The 26,022-nt window shown below is 43.6% G+C and overlaps 1 protein-coding gene across 19 annotated transcripts in view; it reads right to left on the reverse strand.

Annotated features, from left to right (window-relative positions):
- Positions 1–13,473: 13,473 nt before the first annotated feature.
- GPHN (gephyrin) overlaps positions 13,474–26,022 on the reverse strand; it is a 245,520-nt gene continuing 232,971 nt past the window's right edge. For all 19 annotated transcript variants that reach the window (XM_075283130.1, XM_075283143.1, XM_075283142.1 and 16 more), the window contains 13 exons: positions 24,886–25,023; positions 23,837–23,929; positions 23,622–23,677; positions 23,177–23,296; positions 22,858–22,916; positions 22,589–22,742; positions 22,162–22,283; positions 21,957–22,044; positions 20,708–20,781; positions 20,341–20,405; positions 17,632–17,735; positions 16,610–16,706; positions 13,474–14,563 (listed from right to left, as the gene is read on the reverse strand). In XM_075283130.1, coding sequence (XP_075139231.1) covers positions 14,430–14,563; positions 16,610–16,706; positions 17,632–17,735; positions 20,341–20,405; positions 20,708–20,781; positions 21,957–22,044; positions 22,162–22,283; positions 22,589–22,742; positions 22,858–22,916; positions 23,177–23,296; positions 23,622–23,677; positions 23,837–23,929; positions 24,886–25,023 — 1,304 coding nt within the window. In that variant the 3' untranslated portion in view covers positions 13,474–14,429. The remainder of the gene's footprint in view (positions 14,564–16,609; positions 16,707–17,631; positions 17,736–20,340; positions 20,406–20,707; positions 20,782–21,956; positions 22,045–22,161; positions 22,284–22,588; positions 22,743–22,857; positions 22,917–23,176; positions 23,297–23,621; positions 23,678–23,836; positions 23,930–24,885; positions 25,024–26,022) is intronic.

Raw genomic sequence — 26,022 nt, forward strand, 5'->3', positions numbered from 1 at the left:
TAGTTATGTCCCTAACCCCACCCATCAGATATTTATGGCCTATCCTAAGGACAGCCATAAATAAAAAAAAATAAAGAGATTGTGGCTGAACGCCAAAGCAGATGCCTTTGGTCCTGTAATTTAAATGGCCATTCATGAACTTATCTCCATAACCCAGTCAATGAGCCATCACAGTTTGGCCTTCTTGCGCACAAAGAGGAAACTCTACATCCAACTAGGAGAAGAGGAGACCACTGTGGAGATTGCTGCCCAATATGTGTCCAACTGCCAAAAGGATATTAAACCCCCCCGCACCCACTCTACGCCCACCCATACTCACACGTCCCAAACAAGAACGACAAGACCCCATGGACTCACGTACCCCAAACCACACATCCCCCGCCAACTCCCACCCCCCACCATTCTTCGCTTTGGCAATACCAGATGTTTTTCTTCGGTTATGCTAATAAAGCCCCTTTCCCCCTACGCCAAACAGCAGCACAAGATGGGGTATTCCTGCCCCTGTGTGCTGTTAGGACAGGTGGAACTTTTAATTAGCTAACAGTTTTCCCCCTATAAGAGGCCAGAGCGACCTCCTCCCCCCTGTGTTTTTTTCTGTCCTGTGCGACTGGACAGGTGGAGGAGGCTGTGGCCTCCTCTATGGTTTAGAATAAGGTGTCTTAGATCCTTTCTTCTCTTTCCCTTCTTTCTGAGTGAAAGATCTAGGTTTATACTGCAGTCTTTTGTCTTACCTGCCTTGTGCAGGTTACTGACTTTTTCAGCTGCAGTTCATTTACTGCCCTGCAGTAAGGTAAGCCGTGTCCTCTTTCAGCTTTCCCTCTGTGTTCACTGCACAGACTAAAAGCACTAATTTCTATTTGCTATGGGCACTCTGTCAACTTCACAATATCGAAGTCGATTCACCGCCATTATGGTAAGATCCAACCAAATTTTTGTATTTCTTGCGGTTTTTCAATGTGCATTTAATTCCTAAGCGGGGACTATATGCTGTGAACCTAAAAGAAGGGTTCATATACCTATGTACTGTCATTATTTATTAGGTGCATATTTGCTTATTGCTCACATGATGGTGGATGCTCTAAGGCAATTTGTTGTAAGGTTATGCATGTCTGCACTGCTGTCAGTACGGGGTCCTCCAGCTAGGAGCCCTTCATTTATTGTTGTCATCTCCTGGGTGAAGGAGTACATGAGATTTCTGGTAAGGTTCCCTCTCCCAGTTTTCATAAGAGGTCTTACTTAGAAATAGAAGCCCTAGTGGCTCAAGCTGTAGGGTTACAGACTTGTATGCCTTAATCCACAGTATCCTAGGTTCAATCCCAGTTGCACTTTGCATTTGTGATATAAAAAAAAAAAAGTTAATAAGGTACTTGTGGTTCTCATGGTCCATTCACATGGAGAAAGTCTCTAAACTTCATGCTGGACTCTGTCTGCTTGAAAATCTCCCTCCTCTAGGTGGGAAAAGATCATATCAGCAGTGCATTATTTATAGGTAATACAGCGGGTTTCCATCCTAACTGCCAAAGGTTACTGGATCTTATGTCAGGGTCTGCAGTTGCAGTCCCTTGGGCCATATAGCGCATGCGGCCTGCAGAAGGTAAGTCTGAGGCCTGGAATCACAACCCGTGGGGCCTGGAGGGGCTTCATTTTAAGGGCTGGATGTCCATGTCCAGATAGTCTGGACCCTGTTGTCCACAGAGACAGCCCTCTCCGGTAGAGAGCGCATCTACAGGAGATTCCCATACGGGCAATGAGGAATTGGATGGAGGAGGCTGTGTCATCCAGCTGACAAAAAACTCAGCAGTCTGGGTCAAGCCAATTTAGTTATTCCTCAAAATTTGTCTTTCATCCAGGTGGTGTTCCATCTTAAGGACGGGATGTCCATGGTCCAGCTAGCGCTGGACCCTGTTGACTATAAACGCCCCTCTCTCACTAGTGGGGCGAATCTAGAGAAAAGTTCCATAGGAATAAAGTGGAATTGGATGAAGAGTTCATGGTCCAGTTTACCTGGACCCCGTTGCCCACTGATGCATCCCTCTCTGGTGGAGAGCACATCCAGATAAGCGTTCCATAGGAGGAACATGAAATTGAATGTAGAGTCCACGGTCCAATTTATCTGGACCCTGTTGACCACTGATGCATCCCTCTCTGGTGGAGAGTGTCCACGGTCCAGCTAAGGCCGGACCCTGTTGACTACCTATGTCTCCCTCTCTGGTGGAGAGCACATCTAGAGAAGCATTCCATAGGAGGAACATGAAATTAAATGTAGAGTCCACGGTCCAGTTTACCTGGACCCTGTTGACCACTGATGCATCCCTCTCTGGTGGAGAGTGGCCATGTCCATCTAACGCCAGACCCTGTTGACTACCTATGCCTCCCTCTCTGAGGAGAGCACATCTAGATCGGCTGGGTAGGCTATTTGGTCTCATCATATGTCCGCCTGATCACGGCTTATCCAAGATCCATCGGTCCTTCAACTTGTTCAAGCCAGACAAATACGTAAGGACCCTCCCTCTCCAGGGCATCAAGCAACTTTATCTAGACAGCTCTCCCATTCGGCAAATCCTTGGCCCCCCACACCTTCACAAAGGTAGTGGCCCCGGTCGTAGCCGCCCTGCGCCTCCAAGGGATCTTATTGTCCCATAACTAGACGAATGGCTCCTAAAAGCCCGGTCAAAGGAGGTGCTTGCCACACAGTTGGAATCCACTGTGGCTTTCCTAAATGAGCTGGGCTGGCTAATAAACTGGCAGAAGTCGGTAGTGGTTCCATCTACCCCGATTCAATTTCTGGGTTTATCTTGGATTCTCTCAGCATGGTGATCTCCCTGCCTCCTCCTTGGAAGGAGAAGATTGGTCAAGCGGCTCATCACCTATCCACAACCCGGAAGGTTACTATCAGAACCGCCATGAAGGTCCTAGGTCTCATGTCCGCAGCCATCAAGGCAGTTCTGTGGGCCCTATGGCACATGCGCCCCTTACAGTGCGAGATCCTGAGAGTCGGGAACCACAGTCCTTCGGGGCTACAGAAGCCTATCCAGTTATCCATCAGAACCCGTCGATCACTGGCTTGGTGGTCCCAGCTCAGAGACGGGAAATCCACGGTCCAGACATCCTGGACCCTGTTGACCACAGATGCCTCCCTCACAAGATGGGGAGTGCTTCTGGGGGAGACCCCGGTACGTGGGACCTGGAACCAGCTTAGAGAAGGCTCATTTGTCCAACTGGCGAGAGCTCACTGCGGTGCACCGTGTGCTTCTAATGTTTGCACCCCACCTGCAAGGGAAAGCTGTGAGAGTGAAACAGACAACTTAACAGCAGTCCGATATATCAGCAAACAAGGGGGGAACCAGATCCCCCTCGCTTCTGCAGGTGACAAATCTAATATTCTCCTGGTGGAGAGGAATCTTTCACAACTATCAGCGGTTCATATTCAAGGTGGGCTGAACATCCTTGCGGATCAGCTAAGCAGAGGCCTGGTGATGACAGGCGAATGGTCCCTAAATCCGGACATCTTTCATCATCTCACTGAGATGTGGGGTCTCCCCGAGGTGGACCTGATGGCCACCCAGTACAACGCCAAAGTGACAAGGTTTTGCTCCCTCTACCGGGAAGACAATCCTTTGGCGGTAGATGCCCTGTCAATACCTTGGAGGTTCAAACTGGCATACGTTTTTCCTCCTATTCTGATGATTCCGAAGGTATTGGCGAAACTCAGGCAGGACCAGACTTCGGCAATAGTGATCATGCCGTTCTGGCCAAAAAAGGGCATGGTTTACCCACCTCATCCTAATGAGTCAAGGGACCTACTGGAGGCTTCCACAAGTCCAAAACCTGGTAATTCTGAACTGACAGCTCTGCCAGGACCTGGACAGGTTCAACCTCATGGCCTGGAGGTTGACCGCATCGTATACGGAGATAGATGATTATCCCAGGCCGTTCTAAGAACGTTGGCCCATTCAAGAGCGGATTCAACTAACAGGAGTTACCAAAGGATCTCGGATAGGCAGCTTAATAACTCTGCTATCGAATCGGTCTTGGAGTTCCTACAGAGTGACCTGGATAAGGGGCTAACTCCAGCTACCCTGAAGGTTCATGTTTCAGCACTTTCCGCTCTTCTAGGGACCTGGTTATAACAAGATCCTCTATTAAAGTAATTCCTTAAAGGGGCCTCTAGGCTCCGCCCTCAGATGCAGCCCCCTGTCCCGCAATGGGACTTGGCTGCGGTTCTTCAGGGGCTTTGTTCTCCCCCGTTTGAACTCTTAACAGAAGTGGACTGGAGATATCTCTCCTACAAGGTAACCTTCTTGTTGGCAATTACCTCTGCCAAAAGGATTGGAGAATTACAAGCTTTGGCTGCCTCGGAGCCATTCATTACCTTTTTCCCTGATAGGGTTCAACTTGGGTTCATCCAGGGATTTTGTCCTAGGGTCGCATATATCTGCGCATATATTTGGATTGTACAGCTTCCTTTCGAAGAACCTGCTCATCAATACCTACGGCCGTAACAAAGGTGTTAAAGCCACCCTGTCAAGATGGATCAGGGAGGCCATCGCTTGCTCTCTTCGCGCTCAAGACCTACCAGTACCGGAATTGGACCAACTTCCCGGTCAGAGAGACGCTCGCTCTCCTTAGAGCAGATATGTTCCGCTGCTTCCTGGAGTTTTCATCTGATGTTCGCCAGACACTGCAGATTGGACTGGCGCAGCTCAGAGGCCACAGCCTTCGGACATTCTGTCTCGGCATCTGCTTGCCAAGATCTCCCACCCTAGTTGGGATTTTACTTGCTAGATCCCCATCTTGTGCTGCTGTTTGGCGTAGGGGGAATGGAAGATTATAAAGATAATCTGTTTTCCCTTAGCCCAAACAGCAGCACAAGGCTCCCTCCCATTGTTTATGGTAATGTTTGTATTGTTATATTGCCTTTTATACTTTTTGACTAACACAGGGGGGAGGAGGTCGCTCTGGCCTCTTATAGGGGGAAAAACTGTTAGCTAATTAAAAGTTCCACCTGTCCTAACAGCACACAGGGGCAGGAATACCCCATCTTGTGCTGCTGTTTGGGCTAAGGGAAAACAGATTATCTTTATAATCTTCCATTGTTGTTGTCGTGCCCAATTTTCCTGCTTCCAAAAGTGACTGTTCACGTACTGCCAAGTATATCCCAGCTATATTTTTTTGAAGAAGCTTAGTTGCACACCATATAATGACCAAACAGTAGAAAAATAAGATTCCCCTGCTAGACAGTATGTTACTGGCCAAGTTTTTCGGGCATGCTGGATTTCACCATGTTCAAGACTTCATTTTCCTGGAACACTATAAGGTTGCGAAATCGATACTATGGGAGAAATATAACAATCCCTCTTCGCCATCCTCTTCATAAATCACTCATTCTCTTAGCCAGTTGGGCTCTTTAGTGTATGAAACATGAGTCTTAATAAAGCTGCCCCTCTCAGTCTATCTAGTCCAACCTAGAATGCTACTAGTTGCTTCATATTAGGGAAACATGCCACCGACTCTAAATATGGCGCATAGAAGAGGTCCCCCTAGTGCAAAGAACGTGTGATGATATACAGTATAATTAAAAAAGAATGGCGCAAACTGTAGTATCGGTATTCATGACCAAGAGCATATTACACAAATTTATTCACATGGAAAGACACCCTTTCTATACAGGTTTTATCTGTACACAACACATTTTCGATGAGATTTCCATTGGTTTCATTCCATTATTTCAGTATTCGGTCGTATCAGGTTGTTGGCGCACAATGGAAATTTATGGTACACTAAAAGAAATCATTTCAAATTCAAAAATTTATACCATTTTGGCGCACTAGAAAATCAGCGCCATATTGGTTCTGCTTTGAATCATTGATTCTAATACAGCCGATCCATGTTCTGGTAGATTTTCATTCAGGTATCGAAGAACATCCAAATGGAAATGTGGAGGTGAACCATCCTGCTGATAGACAATGTTTGGCAGATCTTCCTCAGTCTATAACATAAGCCATTCCTTTTAACATGTCCAAGTCAGAGTGGCCAGTGACAATATCTTCTGCAGAAGACTAGTAGACTTTGCACCTGCTCGTTGCACTGAACAAGTTTACATTAGGTGCACCACTCTTGCTCAATAACGGCACATGGTTTCTCTGAGTCTCAAGTTCTAACATGGTGGCCATTCACAAGGTGAAATGTAGCCTCATCGCTGATCACCAGGCCTGTCTGCAAATACGTCATCTTTCAGTTAACCCAGCAAGGTATAAGTCACCACATTTCGGTTTGGCATCCGTGTTCGGCTCCTAAAAATGCAATATATATGACTTACGATGCTGATGTTTTCATAAGATACGTTATACCGTGGTTTGGGGTACCTGTAGTTCCATACTACATGGTCAACTTTCTAAGACTTGTCCACAGCTCAAATCCTGTTCACTGACTCTTTCTAAGTCTTTGGACTTTTCCAAATGCTTCACCGTGAAATGTGGTTTCTATGTGGAGCACTTTTACCGAATTTATTCTGAACATTTTGCTGTATTGTCACGACGGACCCTGCTCTTGTAAATTCCAAAAAACATAAAGCTTTCTCTGTCTTCCATGTCACCATCTTATGTCAAATTTGAAAAACGTAAGCTGTGCTGTGATCGACTGCTATGGGCAACTAAGCGTTTCGATGACTATAAGCCTTGGCACCATTCTTCATCAATCATCCTGTTTATTCAACCACCGCATTCTGTGGTAGAGACTTCTGCAGTCTCACTGCTCTTACAGTAAAGAATACCCATATAGGACAATGGGAAAACATTTGAAAGATTTTTTTACTCTAGTCATGGTTGATGTCCCTTGTCATGGTTATAGGCCAAGGAGAAAAGAGGTCATTGGAGTCATCTCCATGCTGTCCTTTCACATTTTTGTAGATTGTAATTAAGTTGCCCATAAGTCATCTTATTGCCAAACCATTCTCTTAAAAGGGGCTATAGGTTGATATTCTATATAGTTACAGAGCATTCACTGCACTGTACAACCTTGCTCTCTGCCTAGAAGAGCGTTCCTCCAGTGCTATGATTAACTTAGTCTTCCCACATCTAGAATCACTCCAGTTCATCTTCTTCTAGAGGGCTACCCAATATTTCATGCTCAATCTGACGTACATGGTGGTTGTAGCACGATGTCAACTGATGCAGCCTATAATTGTTCTCATCTTGGCAGCAGCAGCCTGACACTAGTCAGTAATGTCCATTCTCCATCCAATATTCTTTAAGTCAGTTTCAGGGACGGTTTCGTAAAATTTATTTCCTTGGTCCAAGTCCATAACCTTTAATTTCTCTACTTTAGACCTCATGTTACCATTTCTCTATATTATCCTCCACTGTGCTGACTACGGCAAAGACTGAAATTCCATTCCGTAATCCCTTTACAAAGTCACAAACGTCTTTGAACGATGACCCCATGTAGCACCTACCCTACTGGTAACTGGGGAACCTGGGAAAACATTAAAAGTAGCATTGTGTTACCTTGGACCCTTCTTCTCCCCATTTGGAAATGTTATGAGAAACAGAGCCCTGAATGGTTCATAGCATGCAAAAGGAGAGATCCGGGCCGCTATATATATATATATATATATATATATATATATATATATATATATATATATAATTGTATTATTTTGGATGCACTTTGATCATGAAAAATTAGATTGATTCTCGATGTGATCTTGTATCTTTTTTTTCGTGTCTTAGGTTCTCTTCACAATATCCTTGTACCCTCTTGTCCATTGACTTCCTCGAAGAAAGACATATCCATCCCCCATAGGTTTCTTCCCCTTTTGGAAGACATGTTGTTTTGGCTGATATTCGGAGTCATCTGTGAGGGCTCTTCGATGGGTCGAACATTGACTTATAAGGTAGATACCTAAAGGTGGTACTAAAAAGACTGTATTCTTCCTTACCGGGAGAGCAGATTTGGATACCTTCTTCCAGTTGGCATTGCTTGTAAGATTCTTACATCAGTTTGCGAGTCCAGATGGAGAAACAGTAAACCCCACCACCCCCACCCCAGATATACAGCACAATAGTGAGTGAGATGTCTGTCAAACGTATGACTTAAAGGCATAGCTCAGGATACTTTTCTGCAATCCTGAAATTAGCATAGGCCGCTGAAAACATCGAACCCACAAAATATTTCATAGGTATGTATAACCCTAATGACATGGGTATACATTGGCTTAGTAAGTGTGATGATCAAGGTCATATCCATCTGAAATATGAAAAAAAAAACCCGTATCTGCCACATAAAGTTTTGTTTATCTATTGGTCAAAAACAGTATAACAGTATACCGTCACATGCCCTATGTTGTTTCTTTTTTATTCATATATCCTTAAAGGGATTCTACCATTAAAACTTTTTTTTTTGTAGATAAGACGTCGGAATAGCCTTTAGAAAGGCTATTCGTCTCTTACCTTTAGACGTGATCTCCGCCGCACCGTTCCTCAGAAATACTGTTTTTTACCAGTATACAAATGAGTTCTCTGGTAGCGATAGGGGCACGCCCCAGCACTCAAACAGCGATGAGGGCATCCCCACCACTGCCAGAGAAGGGTCTCCAAGCACCGCCTCCTTCTTCGTCCGCGGCGTCATGTTCAAAGTCTTCTTCCAGCGCAGGCTCGTAACTTCTAGCAGAGCAGACTGCGCAGGCGCACAGGTCACGGGAAAATGGCCGCTTGCACAGTATTGATAGCGGCCATTTTCCCATGGCCTGTGCGCCTGCGCAGTCTGCTCAGCTAGGTTACGAGCCCGCGCTGGAAGAAGACTTTAAACATGACGTGGCGGAAGAAGGAGGAGGCGGCACTTGGAGACACTTCTCTGGCAGCGGTGGGGACGCCCTCATCGCTGTTTGAGTGCTGGGGCCCGCCCCCATCGCTGCGGGAGAACTCATTTGCATACCGGTAAAAAAGGGTATTTCTAAGGAACGGCGCGGCGGAATCACGTCTAAAGGTAAGAGACGAATAACCTTTCTAAAGACTATTCCGACGTCTTATCCACAAAAAAAGAGGTTTTAATGGTAGAATCCCTTTAAGATGTAGGACGTGTCACTTGTAAGTTTCACATCAATAAATTGAACAGACTTTACTTTCACTAGTACGTGAAACCTTGCTTGCTATAAAGTACTTACCTGGAAGTGCCAAAAATACTACGACTAAAACAGCAACAACAAAAAAATCTTCATGCTGAAAGAGCAGGGCTTTCTAATTTTCTGCTTTACTAAATTTTTTAAATAAAAGATATAATAATAATGATAATAAAGTAAAATAAAACCGCCTAAATGCAGGACTAGATCAAACCAAAAGGGCAGTTACAATTTTTGTAGCACAATTTTTTCATTAAAAAGAAACAAATACACACTACCATTCAAAAGTTTAGGGTCACCCCGGACAATTTTGTGTTTTCCATAAAAACTCACACTTTTATTTATCAAATGAGTTGCAAAATGAATAGAAGATATAGTCAAGACATTGACAAGGCTAGAAATAATGATTTTTGTGAAATGATAATTTTTTTCTTCAACTTTGCTTTCCTCACAGAATGCTCCATTTACAACAATTGCAGACCTTTGGCATTCTAACTGTTAATTTGCTGAGGTCATCTGGAGTAATGTCACCCCATGCTTCTAGAACCTTCTCCCATTAGTTGAATTGGCTTGATGGGCACTTTTTGCGTACAATACGGTCAAGCTTCTCCCACAACAGCACAATGGGGTCGAGATCTGGTGACGCCGCCGGCCCCTCCATTACAAATAGAATACCAGCTGTGGGTTCTTCCCGAAATAGTTCTTGTATAATTTGGAGGTGGCTTTGGGTCATTGTCCTGTTATAGGATGAAATTGGCTCCAATCAAACGCTGTCTACAGGGTATGGCGTTGCAAAATGGAGTGATAGTCTTCCTTATTCAAAATCCTTTTTACCTTGTACAAAGCTCCCACTTTACCAGCACCAAGGCAACCCCAGACCATCACATTACCTCCACCATGCTTGACAGATGGCATCAGGCTGTTCCGGCATCTTTTCAGTTGTTCTTCTGTGTGATCCAAACACCTCAAACGTCTATTAGTCTGTCCATAAAACTTTTTTCCAATCTTCCTCTATCCAATGTCTGAGTTCTTTTGCCCATATTAATCTTTTCCTTTTACTAGCCAGTCTCAGATGTAGCTTTTTCTTTGCCACTCTGCCCTGAAGGCCGGCATCCCGGAATCGCTTCTTCAAAACTGGCGTTTTGCGGGTACTATTTAATGAAGCTGCCAGTTGAGGACCTGTGAGGTGTCGATTTCTCAGACTAGAGACTCTAATGTACTTGTCTTGTTGCTCAGCGCGGCCTCCCACTTCTATTCCTACTCTGGTTAGGGCCTGTTTGTTCTGTCCTCTGAAGGGAGTAGTACACATCGTTATAGGAAATCTTCTATTTCTTGGCAATTTCTCTCATGGAATAGCCTTCATTTCTAAGAACAAGAATAGACTGTCGAGTTTCACATGAATGTTCTCTTTTGCTGGCCATTTTGAGGGTTTAATTGAACCAATAAATGTAATGCTCCAGATTCTCAACTAGCTCAAAGGAAGGTCCGTTTCATAGGTTCTCTAACCAGCAAAACTGTTTTCAGCTGTGCTAACAGACTTGCACAAGGGTTTTCTAAACATCCATTGGCCTTCTTACACAGTTAGCAAACATAGTGTACCATTAGAACACTGGAGTGTTGGTTACTGGAAATGGGCAAATATACACCTATGTAGATATTGCATTAAAGGGATTCTACCATTAAATTATTTTTTTTCTAGATAACACGTCGGAATAGCCTTTAGAAAGGCTATTCGTCTCCTACCTTTAGAAGTGATCTCCGCCGCGCCGTTCATTAGAAATACCGTTTTTTACTGGTATGCTAATTAGTTCTCTCGCAGCGATGGGGGCGTCCCCCCAGCGCTGCAAATGCGATGGGGGCGTCCCCACTGCTGCTCGAAAACTGGCTCCAGCAATGCCTCTATCTTCTGCTGGATCCTCCCCTTCCTTCTTCGTCTTTTTTTGGCGTCACATCGGACGCCTACGCAGTTGGCTCTTGCCAGTGGGACACTAGTAGAGCTGACTGCGCATGTGCGGCCATAGTTCCGAGGCCGCAATTGCGCGCATGCGCAGTCGGCTCTACTAGTGTCAGAGCCGACAGAGGTGATGCCGCCGAAGAAAGAAGGGGAGGATCCAGCAGAAGATAGAGGCGGCGCAGGATCCTGTTCTCAGGCAGCGGTGGGGATGCCCCCCATCGCATTTTCAGCACTGGGGCCCGCCCCCATCGCTGCCAGAGAACTAATTTACATACCGGTAAAAACGGTATTTCTAAGGAACGGCGCGGCGGACATCCCATCTAAAGGTAACAGACGAATAGCCTTTCTAAAGGCTGTTCTGACGTGTTATCCACAGAAAAAAGGTTTTTAATGGTAGAATCCCTTTAAAGACCAGACGTTTGCAGCTAGAATAGTCATTTACCACATTAACAATGTATAGAGTGTATTTCTGATTCATTTAATGTTATCTTCATTGAAAAAAACTGTGTTTTCCTTTCAAAAAATAAGGAAATTTCTAAGTGACCCTAAACTTTTGAACGGTAGTGTATATGAAGAAAAAAGCCTCCCGATTGCAACACTGGTTTTCAAGAGCTTTAAAATTTTCTATTTTTTCATTAAAAAAAATAATAAAGAAATAAAACAACAATAAGAATCATGTTATTGTAAAGAAAAAAAATCTCCCAATTTCAGCAATGGCTCACACCTAAATAGCGGTGGTTTATACATTTTTGCAGTACTATTTTTAATTTTTTTTAATTTTTTTATTTATATTATAAATTATTTAGTTTATATTTTAATTTACTTATATTAAATTATAATAAAGTAACAAAAAACCTCACCTATATACACCAAGGGATCAAACCTAAGGAACAGTGTTTACAGTATAATTCTGAAGTACTATTTGTTTTATAAAAAAAAAAAAAAAAATCATATGAGAAGAAATAAATCTCCAACTACGGCAGAACTGGTTCAAACCAAAGGAGCTGCGCTTTAGAATTTTCTGTGGTAGTTTTTTTTTTTCCATAAACAAATACAATAATAAAAATCATAATAAAGCAAAGTAAAGAAAAAAATTGAATTGCTGCAGCATTGGTTCAAATCTAAAGAGAAAATCTTTACAATTTCCTGCAGTAGTTTTTTTTTTTTCTTTTATAAAAATTCAAATAATAACCATAATAATGTAAAGGAAATAAATCTCCAATTGCTCCATCGTTGATTCAAACCTACAGAGCGTTGCTTTTCTATTTTCTACGGTGCTATTTTTTTCATAAAAAAATAAATAATAATATAAAAAAATATATCTCAAACGCAACATTGGTTCAAACCCAAACCACAGCGCTTTATAAATTTTTGATTTACCATTTTTTCATTAAGGGAGTCTGTCAAGAGCAAAATCGGTATCAAACTGAAACTGACAACACCTTGTAGAACCGCTTCTGCACTTTCCAAAGATGCCTTTCTTATTGTGCATTGCTTTGGTCTGCAGTTAGGCCCGGTTATCTAGAGCAGAGTGTGAAGCCTCGGCAGGAGAAGAAATGTCCCTAAAGCCTTTTTTCAGCTAAATGTGCATAAGAACAAAAATCCTGATTTTCAAGAATGGATCTGCAATGCAGAATAATCAGGGCATCTTTGGAAAGTGTAGAATGTAGAAGCTGCCTCAAGGTTCTGTTGCTAGTCTTATACAAATCTTCTTGCTGACAGACTCCCTTTAAAATAATAAAATCATAATTAATTTAAAGGGATTGTACCGTTAGAATCCCGTTTTAAACTAAACCCCACGTTGGAGTAGCCTTAAGAAAGGTTAATCCTCCCCTACCTTTAGATGTCTTCTCCGCACCATTGTTCCTTAGATATCCCGGTTTTCATCCATATGCTAATTAGTTTTCTCACAGCACTGGGGGCAGTCCCCAGTGCTCAAACAGCAGTGTTGTGAGAAAATCTATCTTCTTCTTTTTTGTCGCCTCCGCCTCTTCTTTCCTGTTTATCCACAGGAAAATGGCGACGGACATGTGCAGTCTGCGCTTTTTGAAAAAAACGTGAAGGAAGAAGAGGTGGAGGCGGAGACCAAGAAGAAGGGGGTGCTGGATAGTTTTCTCGCAGCACTTGGGACCGCCCCCAATGCTGCGAGAAAACTCATTAGCCTATGGATGAAATCCAGGATATCTAAGGTGGCGTGGAGAAGACATCTAAAGGTAGGGGAAGAATATCCTTTCTTAAGGCTACTCAAACGTGGGTTTAGCTTAAAACGGGATTCTAATGATAGAATCCTTTAAAAAAAAATCTCCCAGTTTCAGCATTGGTTCAAACCTCGATAGCAGTGCTCTACAAATTTTTTTTTTTTTGTTTAAATTCACGAACCATAAGACAAAAGAAGAACAGATTTTATTATTATTTTTTTTTTTTTAAATAATGGTCAAGGATTTAATTCATCTTGTTTCAATATCATTACAGAAAATGTTATGGTACAGAGTTCTTCAGTATTTTCTTTGCTTCTTTTTTTTTTTTCTCCACATGAATGCTGGTACACTGTAATCTGTACAAGATCAGTTTTTGATTTTTTTTTTTTCTGTACATTTTTTTTTTTTTAAATGTATTGGTTAAAAAGGCTGTCAGCACTTAAGGAAGCAATTTTTTTTTGTGTTTTTTTTTTGTATTTTTTTTTTTTTTTGTTTCAAAGAAAAGGTATTCAGTTACTGCCCAATAGTACTGAGCGGAGTGATTGCCCAGGACGTCTCTCCTCCTTTGTTATAAGAAGACGGGAGTCTTGATCCGGACGCAACCACTTTGCTTTTGGCACTGTGCACATCAACACGTTATACAAGATAAAGAACAAGCAGAGCTCTCTTGTGAAGCGGTTATGAAGCATACTGATAAGGGAAACAGCAGTGTCATCTAAGCTAGTATAAAGTAAGCAGACAGCCTTGGTTAAGAGCTTAAGTATTTGTACTTTAAGGATGAGAGAAACACAACTTTCGCAGGCATCTACTGCTGTCTACTAAAAGCTACTGCTATTAGACCTAGCATTTTTAACACACAAAGCAATTGCAATGAAGGAAAAGTTGCCTTGATATAATCAGAATAAGGTTTTATAAGAGTTTTTTTTTTTTCTTTATATAATTTTTTTTTTTTGGAAAAAAAAAAAAGATTTTTTTTTTCAGTTTTTTTTTCTCCTCAAAGTCAGTTTTTTTTTGTTTTTTTTTGAAATTTTAAGTTCAAGATGTTGACTACACTGATCAACTTTATCCAAATCATAAAAACTAGCTGTGCCGTTGCATATTACAGGATACAGTCAATGATATGTGGACATGCATCAATGCTTCTCTCTTGCGTTTGTCATCATAGCCGTCCGATGACCATGACGTCCACCACCTCTCCCTTGTGAAGTTCCACATACTGCTCTGTCTTTGGAGGTAGCATCAACAGTCCGTTGGCACTGCGCATACTCATCAGGCGACTGCTCATCTGATTACCTGTGGGGAGACGTCAGAGACGAGAGGACAATGAATCGGAGAGCATTCGTACGTGTCATGGTGTCTGGTGGGTCAAAGAATGGTTGGCTACGTTGGGTTTAAAGAGGACCTTTCATGTCCCCATGCAAATGAGGTTTTATGTACCGATGAATTCAGTGCATGGTCAGCTTTCCTGGTATGTGCCCCAGGGTTGGTGATATCGGTGCCGTTAATTTCGGCACCAATATCTCCCCACTGTCACAAGGACGTTCCTCACAGGCTACCATCACTGCTGGGCTGTGAGGAACGCATACTCATCAGGCGACTGCTCATCTGATTACCTGTGGGGAGACATCATAGACGAGAGGACAATGAATCGGAGATCATTTCCTAGGTTCGTACGTGTCATGGTGTCTGGGGGGTCAAGGAATGATTGGCTACGTTGGGTTTAAAGAGGACCTTTCATGTCCCCATGCAAATGAGGTGTTATATACCGATGAATTCAGTGCACTGTCAGCTTTCCCAGTATGTGCCCCAGGGTTGGAGATATCGGTACTGTTAAGTTCGGCACCTATATCTTCCCACTGTCAGAAGGGCGTTCTTCACGAGCTAGCATCACTGCTTCTCTTTGAGGAACGCACCCTCTGGTAGTACTTGTCCATAGACTTGTACTTAGGGGGCGTCCCTCACAGCTTAGCGACATCGCTGGGTGGTAAAGAACACCCCTCTGACAGTACAGGGCCATGGTGGTGGTGGTGGGGTATATACAACCACGTATGCACGAGAACATGAAAGGTTCTCTTTAAAGAGGACCATTCACCAACTCCACCAACTCCAATTCTTTGCAACCTCTAATAGGTGCCCCTCCACTAATTCCAGCACAGTTGGAATTTTTTTTCTCTAGCACCGCCATTCCTGAGAAATTACTGCAGTTAGTTCTGATGCTGGATATGACAACTAGATTCTCTAATGTTAAGTGGATGGTATCAGACAGTACCAGGCAAGGAGGCATGACTCAGAGCTTCAATCAGAGGTAGACCACGTCAAAGCTGAGTCAGATTCCTGCTTGATACCACCCACTAAGATGCTCAGGAATGGAGGGGGCTACAGAACAAAATTCCAAGTGTGCTAGAATCAGTGGAGTGGCAACTATCAAAGGATAAATCCGTTTAAACATGTCCAGTCCTTTGTTCACAAGGGAGATATGCCAGTGCACGAAAGTTTCATCTTTCTCTAGAAGACTCCTCTCTTGGCTGATCTAAGGATGAACATTTGGCCCACAACTGTCCAAAACTTCTTCAAGATCTGAAGGAAGTATTTTATGAAGATGTGGCAGCTATTTCCTTGTAACTTATGCAATAATGAAAACAACGTAAGGTGCGCTGTGAATAGAATGAGATCAGTGGGCCCTTCGATTGATTGGATGTAAGTGGTAGCGCCCCTAGTGGTTAACTACATAACTGATGGACTGATCAATGTCCAAACAGTCAATGCAAATGTTTTTGGGAAACTTTTTTTGGAAATTATTTTGGAAACAGAAGAAGGGAGCCACCAGACTTCCATTTCATTCCGGGGTTCCCTTTTAAGTCACATTATACACCATGCCTATTTGTGGTTTATTGCAGTACTTACCTGTTTATAGGAACATGTCCTAAAACCTGGTTCTCTAAGGCACAGTTCACAATGAAGTTATTTAAAGATATGATTGATGTCAATTGACTTATAAATCAATTATCACATATTCAATATTCTATTGTATATATATATACACTATATACACATATATATTCAATATTGAATTCTCATAGTCAATGGGTCCACTACATTTCCATTTGAATCGTTATTCTGCCCCTTGGGGTCTCCTGAATTTATCTACGACAATAGGCCCCAAGACACAACTGTGGCATATATTGGATGAACCATTTGTAGATATTATAGGATTGCTCACTACCGGATTGTGTGAAACTGATGTAATATTTATAGCGAGTGACATATTATCAGGTCGATGCCAGTGATATTACAGGAATAGCTCGTAGACATGTCGGCTTATACGTGATCAGTACTGACCTGTACTTTGTGCCCAAGGCAGTGGCTCTTGGTGATGCCATGTAAGTATGCAGCGATGGTACTCTGGGCGAGGATCCAACTTTACATCACAAGATAACTGCAATATAGAGAAGAAAGTGTTCTCCTAAAGTCAGCCATAGTGACCTATTTTTTTTTTCCTGTAGTATTTCACTTTAATTTCATTCCACCGGCACACACAAATACGACAATACCAAATACGGATCATTTTATTTCATTTTTTACCTTTTTTATTTTAGTGTTTAGTACGCTCAAACAGCACTGGGGGCGTCCCCAATGCTGCAAGAGAATTCCCCAGCGCCGCCTCCATCTTCTTCAGGAACGTCCTCTTCACGCGTCTTCTTTATGCGCTGGGGGTCAAACTTCTAGGCCTTGGGTAGAGCCGACTGCGCCTGCCCACAGGCCACAAGAAAATGGCCACTTACTTACTGTGTAAGCAGCCATTTTTCTTGTGGCCGCGGGCATGCGCAGTTGGCTCTGCCCAATGCCAAGAATTTTGACCCCCAGCGTGAAGAGGCCGTTCCTGAAGAAGATGAAAACATCTAAAGGTAGGAGAAGAATAGCCTTTCTTAAGGCTATTTATATGTGTTAGGGACAAAAAAATGCGTTTTAATGATAGGATCCCTTTAAACTGAAGGGATCTGAGTTATTGCCAATCCCCGCAGTTGTATAACACAGCTTGGCCCCCGGACAGACAGCACATTTTTGTCACTGGTTGGGAATCTATTAAAATTAGATTTGTGAATCGGAGGCAATAACGGCGTATGGGCAAATAGCTGTCAGTTACATAGTAGGCAGCCATTTTATGGGTTCCCATAGAGACACGTCCATGTTAATTTAATGGCCTGCAGATGCTTTGTGTGTGTATACATCCGCTTCATGGGATACTAAGATGTGACAAGCATATAGTATGTCGTGCTATGGTATTTTCCGATTAACAGCGGGGAATGGCGGATGCATTTTCTGCGCTCTATACAATACAGCAAGGTAATCCATGGATATACCCTGGCTTTGATGATTGTAGGTCTTGGATCCAGGATTCCCTGCATCTTTCTTAGTGCTGGTACGACGAAAAGATTACAGGTAACTACTGCTGACACAGGGTTGCCTAGAATGAATGGAAAGTAAACGCCATTAGTCAGGACCCGACAGGTCGTAAAAAGGATAAATCACATGTAACACTTCCTGGCATTAAATCCATAATCCATCTTTGATTTTGCAAGACGTATAAATAGATCTTTCCTTTAACCTTGTAGCTGTATGGCACATTCTGATCAATAGGGCCAAGGCAAGCTAACCCCTTCATGACCACAGCGAGGTGACAAAACCAATGCCTTCCCTCACATGTAGGGAGTGAAATATCCGGATATCATGAAATCCCATTTAGGGCCTAAAATAATATATATTGGGCCTTATGTATCAAATATGTCTAATACTAAGACAGTCTTTCTATCGCCCAAGGCAAACAGTCTTACTAATAGTTCATTTTGATAAATTCAGCTCAAGTAGGTCCCTTAGGCCCCGTTCACGCGGGGCAGGGGATGGCGTATTTTGGTCCTGATTTTGACACGGGAAGCCGCGTCAGAATAGGATCAAAATGCGCCTTCCCGCTCCGGAGTAGGCCCAAATGAATGGGCCTAGTCTGGAGGGCGCTGCCGCGAGGCAGATCGCTTCTTTTTTCCGTGAGCGGAACATATCGCTCACGGAATAAAGAAAGCTAGCGGTCTACATAGACTGCTGTTATGAGGGGGCGGATTTTGGAGGAGGATTCGGCGCCAAAATCCACCCCCTCTTGCCCCATGGTAGCCATATAATGGATCCAGCACTGCCATAAATTTCATTGTTCTGTCCCCATGATGAAGGAAAATAAAGGAACAGACCAAAACAGATGTGAAGACAGAAGAATTGGTTTACTAGGTTGATGTTGGTAGCATCAGAGATACATCATGCTTACCAACATTTACATTAGGATGATAAAGACCATACCGGACCACCCCAAACCACCAGGACCTCCCAATTTTGGAAACAGTTATTTGTAAGCCACTCCCCTTTTTGGTCTGAGACATTCCCAAGTTTTCTAGAGTTGTTGAAATCCAGGACTGTCCTGAGAAATTTAGGCAGTAGACAACTATTACAGACTGATATCGGGTGGGTGGCCAGCTGCTTATTTGACCCTCAATGATCGACCACCCAGTTAAACCAACCCTGGACATTAAGAACTGAAAACATATTGGTTGTCCTATTCTGAACTTGTTACTTGGCTTCTTAAATAGCGTCTCATAGACATGACTGTAGACTGCACCAATGAGGATGGGGTAAGTTACACTGGAGCCCCTGGGAGTGGTACAATCTGGCAATGTGGCCTTCAAACCAGAAAGGTTTGTACAGTCCCGGCCTACATTTTCCCCTGATCTCTCAGAGAAGGTGGGTGGGTATTTTTGAGTTTCGTTACTCTAGGGCGTGATAACCAACAAATATGGTGGAACACAGTGGCAAAAGTTATATGAGCACTGTCTACAGCCTACCGCAGTTGCGGCCAAAGACAAGTGGACATGTGAACTCCAATATTACAACCATGGGGCGGATTTATAAAGACTAGAGTTACTAATATGGGTCTTCATAGCTCCGCCGCCGGCCAAGGGTGTGCCTACTTAAATGACGGGCACCCTCCAGAGTACCATGTGCTGTAGGGAAAATGTACTCCAGATCATAGGTGGCAAACATTTGCCATAAGATTTATTCAGATATTGCTGGCATAAATGATGATACATCTGACTTTGTTCAGTCTCTTTCCATGCTGCCCATTTCAGGAAAGTGGTGAAGATGGTGCAGAAGTAAAAAAAAACAAGTTGCATTTGTGCAAAACTTGCAACTTTTTATGCCTTGTATGCCGGGAAACTGTCATACAAGGAATAATAAATCTGCCCCAATGGCCTCTGATGAAGCCAATGATTTCTATATTAGAGCAGAAATTGCTACAAACAGCAGAAGTCCATGGACAATACCCAAATGTTGTCCACCCGATGATGGTGGTGCACTGTTGTTGACCAAACGGGTCACTTAAGCCATCTTGTGAAGATAAAGAGTCATTCCAGAACTTAAAATAGTTGTCCCAATATTGACATCTACCTCTAGTCTACAGCATAGGTGAGTCCTGGGGATGGGGGACAATGTTGAGAACCTCATGATCACCGGAATGGAAGTTCTGAGCTCCCAGTTCCTCCTCACTTCGAGACTGACGGAGATAGCCAAGCCCAGTAACTCGGCCATGACAGACCCACACCCATACTGTAATTCATACAATCTGTTCCAAATTTACAATGCTTGGATGTGGCCATTGGTTCATTGGTATCTCGTAATATAAGATTAAAAAAAGGTTCATTTTTGATTTGACGGGAATCTTAAATTTCTCCTAATCTGACTCCATAATTTCTGACTATTTGACCCAAGCCCTAAATGAACTTGACAAGTCTTTTTAGTAAATGTGAAAAACGTTGTGCCCCTGCCCATAAACGATTTCTCGGTCTGATCAGATGGATATAAAATCTTTCACATAATCAGTGAGGGCTGATCTTTCCCCTGGGCGAAAGAGAACGGTTCCATAGCCTAAAAATTACATGTACGGTATTAAACGTACTGACGATTGCTTCCGCCGATCTAGAAGATCAGAGCGTGAAGGTGCCAAATATCGTAACGCCCAATGGGTTCCTTACCTGGGAGTGCAAATATGATTTTTCTAACACCATCAATGTCCAAGGTGGCAAAGGTGGTAGGCAGGCTGGAAGACAAAGCTTGTCTGGTTAGTGGTCAGGACTAGTCAGTACATCACTGTGGATAATGCTATGCGTGGAAGGATAGTAAGTGACTGGGCGACAGAAACTAAAGCCCAGCAAGAGCCAATATGGCCGAAAGTCAACCCTTTTATGTCCCGTTGAAAGGTGGAGAAGTCTGAAGCAGGAAGGGCTGAATTTTCTATGTTATATCATTCATAGCATAGCAAAATATTAGATTAGCTGTATTATTATTACTATACAGTTCTCTATAATATAAAATATAGTCTGGACTTCTTCACATCCTTACCCTGGCTTCATAAATACTCGACCAAAGTGGATTTGTGCGTGGAGATCAATATCCAGCACCTGCTTAAGGTAATCCTGTTGGACGAGAAGGAAACATCACAAAACCATATTTCAGTATCCAATACTGTTATATGTTATAGCATGTTATAGCATAGAGAAAACAATTTAAGGGAACCAAAAGGAGGTCAGGTCTGCACATGGCATGTTATAGAGCAGGAAGAGCTGAGTAGATTGATATATAGTTATGTGGGGAACTTGTATTTTATTGGTCTAAATTTCTGCTTGTTCTGGGCTTCTGAGTCCAGTGGGCGGTCTCACTCAATGCCTTCCCTGATTAGGACCGCCCACTGGAATTTTAAGGTCAGAGAGAGCCAAGGTTTAGGGCAATAAAATCACATTGATCTTGAATATTTTCCCACAGTACTATATATCAATCTGCTCAGCTCTTCCTGCTCTATAACGTGCCATGTGCAGATCTGACCTCCTTTTGGTTCCCTTAAATTGTTTTCTCTATGCTATAACATGCTGCCTGGAGAATTGACTGAATTTTCTAACACGACAGGTTCACATTAAAGAGGATCTTTACCACCTCTACCTCTTTGCATCCCACAATAGGGGCCTCAACACTGATTCCAACACAGTTTGAATTATTTTTTCTCTAGCTCCTACTGCTCCCGAGCAATTGGTTGTATTAGTTTCAGGAGCCAATAGGCTAATGAGCCTCTATACTATCATGGGTGGGTCCTATGTTAAAGGGATATAGTCAAGGACTGCCCACCTGACAGTAGATGGCATAATGGGTACTTAACCTAACAGCACTGATTGCTCAGGAATGGTGGGGGCCTGAGAAAAAATAACAAGTTGGCCAGAATCAGTGTCTACTGAAGGATGCAAAGGGGTTGGAGTTGGGGGAGATGGTGAAAGTTTCTCCTTAAGTAGAGTCAAAAAGTAGGGACTGAGGATAGATTGTGTTTCATAAAATAATCTGTCCACTAGTCTGTCAGCAGAACAACCAATCGTATGGCTTATATAATGTATGAACTGTATATAAAACTTAATGGAACTAAAGCTTCACCATAGCCTGAAGAGCCAACAAGTCATACATTGATATGTAATGCTTTGCTCCTTACACAGTTACATAGTACATAAGGTTGGATGAAGACATCAGTCCATCAAGTCCAACCTATAGCCCTACAGTGCCCTACTGCAAAACACCCCATGAGGCTTATGACCATTGCCCCATTTCTTACCTTCTCTCCCATGGATACACCTCCTGAAGTGATGATAACATCAGCACGGCTGATACCTTCATTTAAGGCATTTAATAAGTCATCTGGGCTGTAGGTAAAGAAACCGCAACGTGTCAGTAATCTCTAGAAATGACTACTAAATCCCATCCCATCATCATACAAGTAAGAGTGACCATAATGTCAACCTGAATTGTGCTGAACTTACTTGTCTCCCACAATACCCAAGTTGATGGTCGGGTAGCCGTGTTCCTGAATTGTTGCTAGAAGAGTAGAGCGATTGCTGTCACGAATTTTCCCTGGCATAAGATCGTCTTCAGGATTTAAGAGCTGGAGGAGACATAAGTTATGGAAATTTGGGTTGTACCAACATAAAGGATGGGGGGGGAACATGGCACCTATCTTCCCTCTTCACAGCACTGATGCTCAGGTGTTTCACTTCCTAATGGTCATCGTATTTCACACTTACCAACCTCAACACGTAATCTATAGAGATGAGCGAGTAATATTCGATGGAATACCACGCCGCCATAGGAATGCGTGTAAGCGGCCGGGCACCAAGGGGTTAATCGCATCGAATATTCAGGCTCATAGGTATATAGATACAGTATATATGTAGGTGATATCGCACAAACCTCATTTCCTGTTGACATAACTGCAACTACTGGGAACTTGTGGACTTCAACTTCTGTGACTCCAACCGTTGCCAGCAGGCCAATTTCTGAGGGTCCCATGTGTGTGCCCTTGGCCAGTACACACTCCCCTCTTTTGATGTCATGCCCAATAGGTCTAGAAAAGGAAATTTGGCATATATAATAGGTAACTAACACCCGGTCAATAACTTTCTACATATTTCCAGAAGGAATAACACAATGCAAAGTTCTAAGAAAGCCAATCATCTCACCTGATATCTTGCCCTGGGCGGGCTTGCACTAATATACGGACTTCCAGTTCCTCTGTCCCCTGTAAAAATAAAAGTAATTGTAAGTAGGTATGTAGAGGAGCCCAACCAGCTAGGACTACGGTCAGCCATCTAGATGGCGCCATCATATGCATCAATGTAGATGGACAATATACGGAAGAGGTGAAACGCGTGGTGAAAATCGGTGGCATCTCTACAATGAAAATCCGTAATGTGGTTCTATTTCTGCACTGAATGTAGATAGGGTTAGTGTAGACTCTGCTGTGTCTGAACTCATCCTAATAGTAGTGTGGCTACTTACATCATCTGACTCTCGGATCAGCTCAGTGTCCTCCACTTGTACCACTGCATCCGCGCCACAAGGAATGGGCGCGCCGGTTGTTACCCTCATCACTTGCCCTGGCATCACCGTCTGAGTTGGCTGAAGGAATAAAACAAAAGACAAGATTTAAGATTGGGTCAAACACTACAGGAACGTATCGTTACTGATTCTGTCCCAAGCCATAAACCAGTATGGGCCAACAATGGCGTCAGAGAGGACAGTCCCGCACCAGCGTTCCCCATCTTCTCCCATCCACTGCAGATTTCAGTAGATACGACACTTTCTTCAAGACACTATCCCTATACTGCCATCTAAATCTTACTTTACCTTGGCCTCATTATATCCATCTTTCATGGCATCTTGTAAACCAGGCCAGCTTATGACAAAGGAAACAGAGACATGAATATGCATGGAGATATCTCACCTGTTCACCAGCTTGAGACTCGCCAATGATGAAGCGATCTCCGGGGCCATCCGCAGCTGTAAGAAGAAAGAAAGACTATGGAAAGGAAAGGACAAGGAAGATGAAAACGGCAGCAGGAAGGCGTTTGATGTTCGGTCTTACATAACTCCTCATTAATATGTAAGAAGATTCATCGCTCACAATGACAATGTTGACTCTGCTAACACGAGCGTTACCTCTTACTGCGTATCCATCCTTCACTGATGCAGGGAACGGTGGTAAATTGTCTTTTGCGTAAACTTCTTGGGCAAGAACGCGGCCCATTCCATCTAGAGGAAGAGTGCAAGTAATATAGATTGGTTTACATGAAAGGGACACTCCTCGCACAAGGGCTCTTTGGTGTATTTGTCATGGCCCCCCTATCCCTGCACTAGGCATAGCACAGTATTTTACTACGCACATGTACGCCCCCCTTACACATTTATGGGGGGACCCACAACTCTCTCTGCAATGTCGGTCCTCCCCAATGACATTAATCGAGAGAACCACCTCTACCACCAATAGTGGCCACATCAACAAGTGAGATGGTAGATCCTCGTTGTGGAGATACGTGCATGATCCAGAGACGTTCCTGGTCCATTTCGTGGATTATCTAAGAAGGGAATAACCCTTTTTTATTGGCCCTAAAAATGCTAAATTTCTGTAATGTATTAATACACGGTCACGCCAAGCTCAGGCCTCTCTTTCCTCCATGCTGTATAGGCGCCCATGCAACAGAAGCCAAGGGGGCCCACAGGTCACCCTAAAATTCTCTGATCTCCTTACTCATTTCCTGTGATGGCATCTTAAATGTGTTACCCCTGGCCTCTGATGCCCTGGCTGAAGTGAAGATTTACGACACAGCCTTCCACTGTCAGAAAAGAACAAAATTAACCCTTTCATAGGAAAATAAAAAAAAGTAGCAATTGACTTATAATCAAAGACAAACTCTGTGGGTTGCGGTACAAAATGGGGCACAATTACTGTCTGGGGGGGGGGACCAAAAGAAAATGGGAATGGTGGGAACTTGTGTGTATATAGACCTGTTGGTTTGGGCCTGGCTAAAGAAGGAAAGATGAATATAAATGCTGCTAAATGTAGAGATGGGACACGGCTGATTATTTCCCCCGGTACATGTGTCTTGGATCCAGTCGTGCGCATATAGATAGCTATGACAAACCCATCAGTCTGCTCCACAGAGTTAATGGCTGTTTCACAAAACGGTATAGAGAAAAAGACATGGTACCTCTGTAATTTATTATTTCAGTCCCTAGAACTGGAGTCATCTCCAGGACTGTAATGAAGGCTTTATCCATGGATGTTAGAGGAAACGGAGACATGCGGTGTCTTCTTGCTACCTTAGTAATGTCAACGGCGCTGTGACCTAAAAGCCAAGCACATTAAGATGGACTTTGTAGAGAACATCCCACAGAGTTGTAGGAACACCAGTTAATAGATACAGTTATTCTACAGGAACTATTGCTTTACTTCTGAGCCCCTACTGATTCAGCCTACACCCCGGCTGATCTGCCTACACCCCTGCTGACCAGCATATTGGGAAGCATCACCTTTATTCTAGGCATTATACACCGGCCAAATGGAGAAAATAAAACGAGTTGCATTATAGCATTATAGGAGGTTAGTCAAGTCATTAGGGACCACTATTAACACAGGACGAAGCACTGACCCCTGGGGTACACCACTTATACCAGAGGACCCAGAACTGACCCCCTGGGGTACACCACTTATACCAGAGGACCCAGCACTGACCCCTGGGGTACAACACTTATACCAGAGGACTCAGTACTGAACCCTGGGGTATATCACTTATACCAGAGGACCCGGCACTGATCCCTGGGGTACAACACTTATGCCAAAGGAACCGGCACTGACCCTTGGGGTGCACCACTTATACCAGAGGACCCGGCACTAATCCCTGGGGTACACCACTTATACCAGAGGACCCGGCACTGACCCCTGGGGTTCACCACTTATACCAGAGGACCCAGCACTGATCCCTGGGGTACAACACTTATACCAGAGGAACCGGCACTGACCCCTGGGGTGCACCACTTATACCAGAGGACCCGGCACTAATCCCTGGGGTACAGCACTTATACCAGAGGACCCAGAACTGACCCCTGGGGTACACCACTTATACCAGAGGACTCAGCACTAATCCCTGGGGTACACCATTTATACCAGAGGACCCGGCACTGACCCCTGGGGTTCACCACTTATACCAGAGGACCCGGCACTGACCCCTGGGGTACACCACTTATACCAGAGGACCCGGCACTGACCCCTGGGGTTCACCACTTATACCAGAGGACCTGGCACTGACCCCTGGGGTACACCACTTATACCAGAGGACCCGGCACTG

The sequence above is a fragment of the Leptodactylus fuscus genome, chromosome 7 (genome assembly GCF_031893055.1).
Source record: "Leptodactylus fuscus isolate aLepFus1 chromosome 7, aLepFus1.hap2, whole genome shotgun sequence".
In the NCBI taxonomy this organism is placed as follows: Eukaryota; Metazoa; Chordata; class Amphibia; order Anura; family Leptodactylidae; genus Leptodactylus; species Leptodactylus fuscus.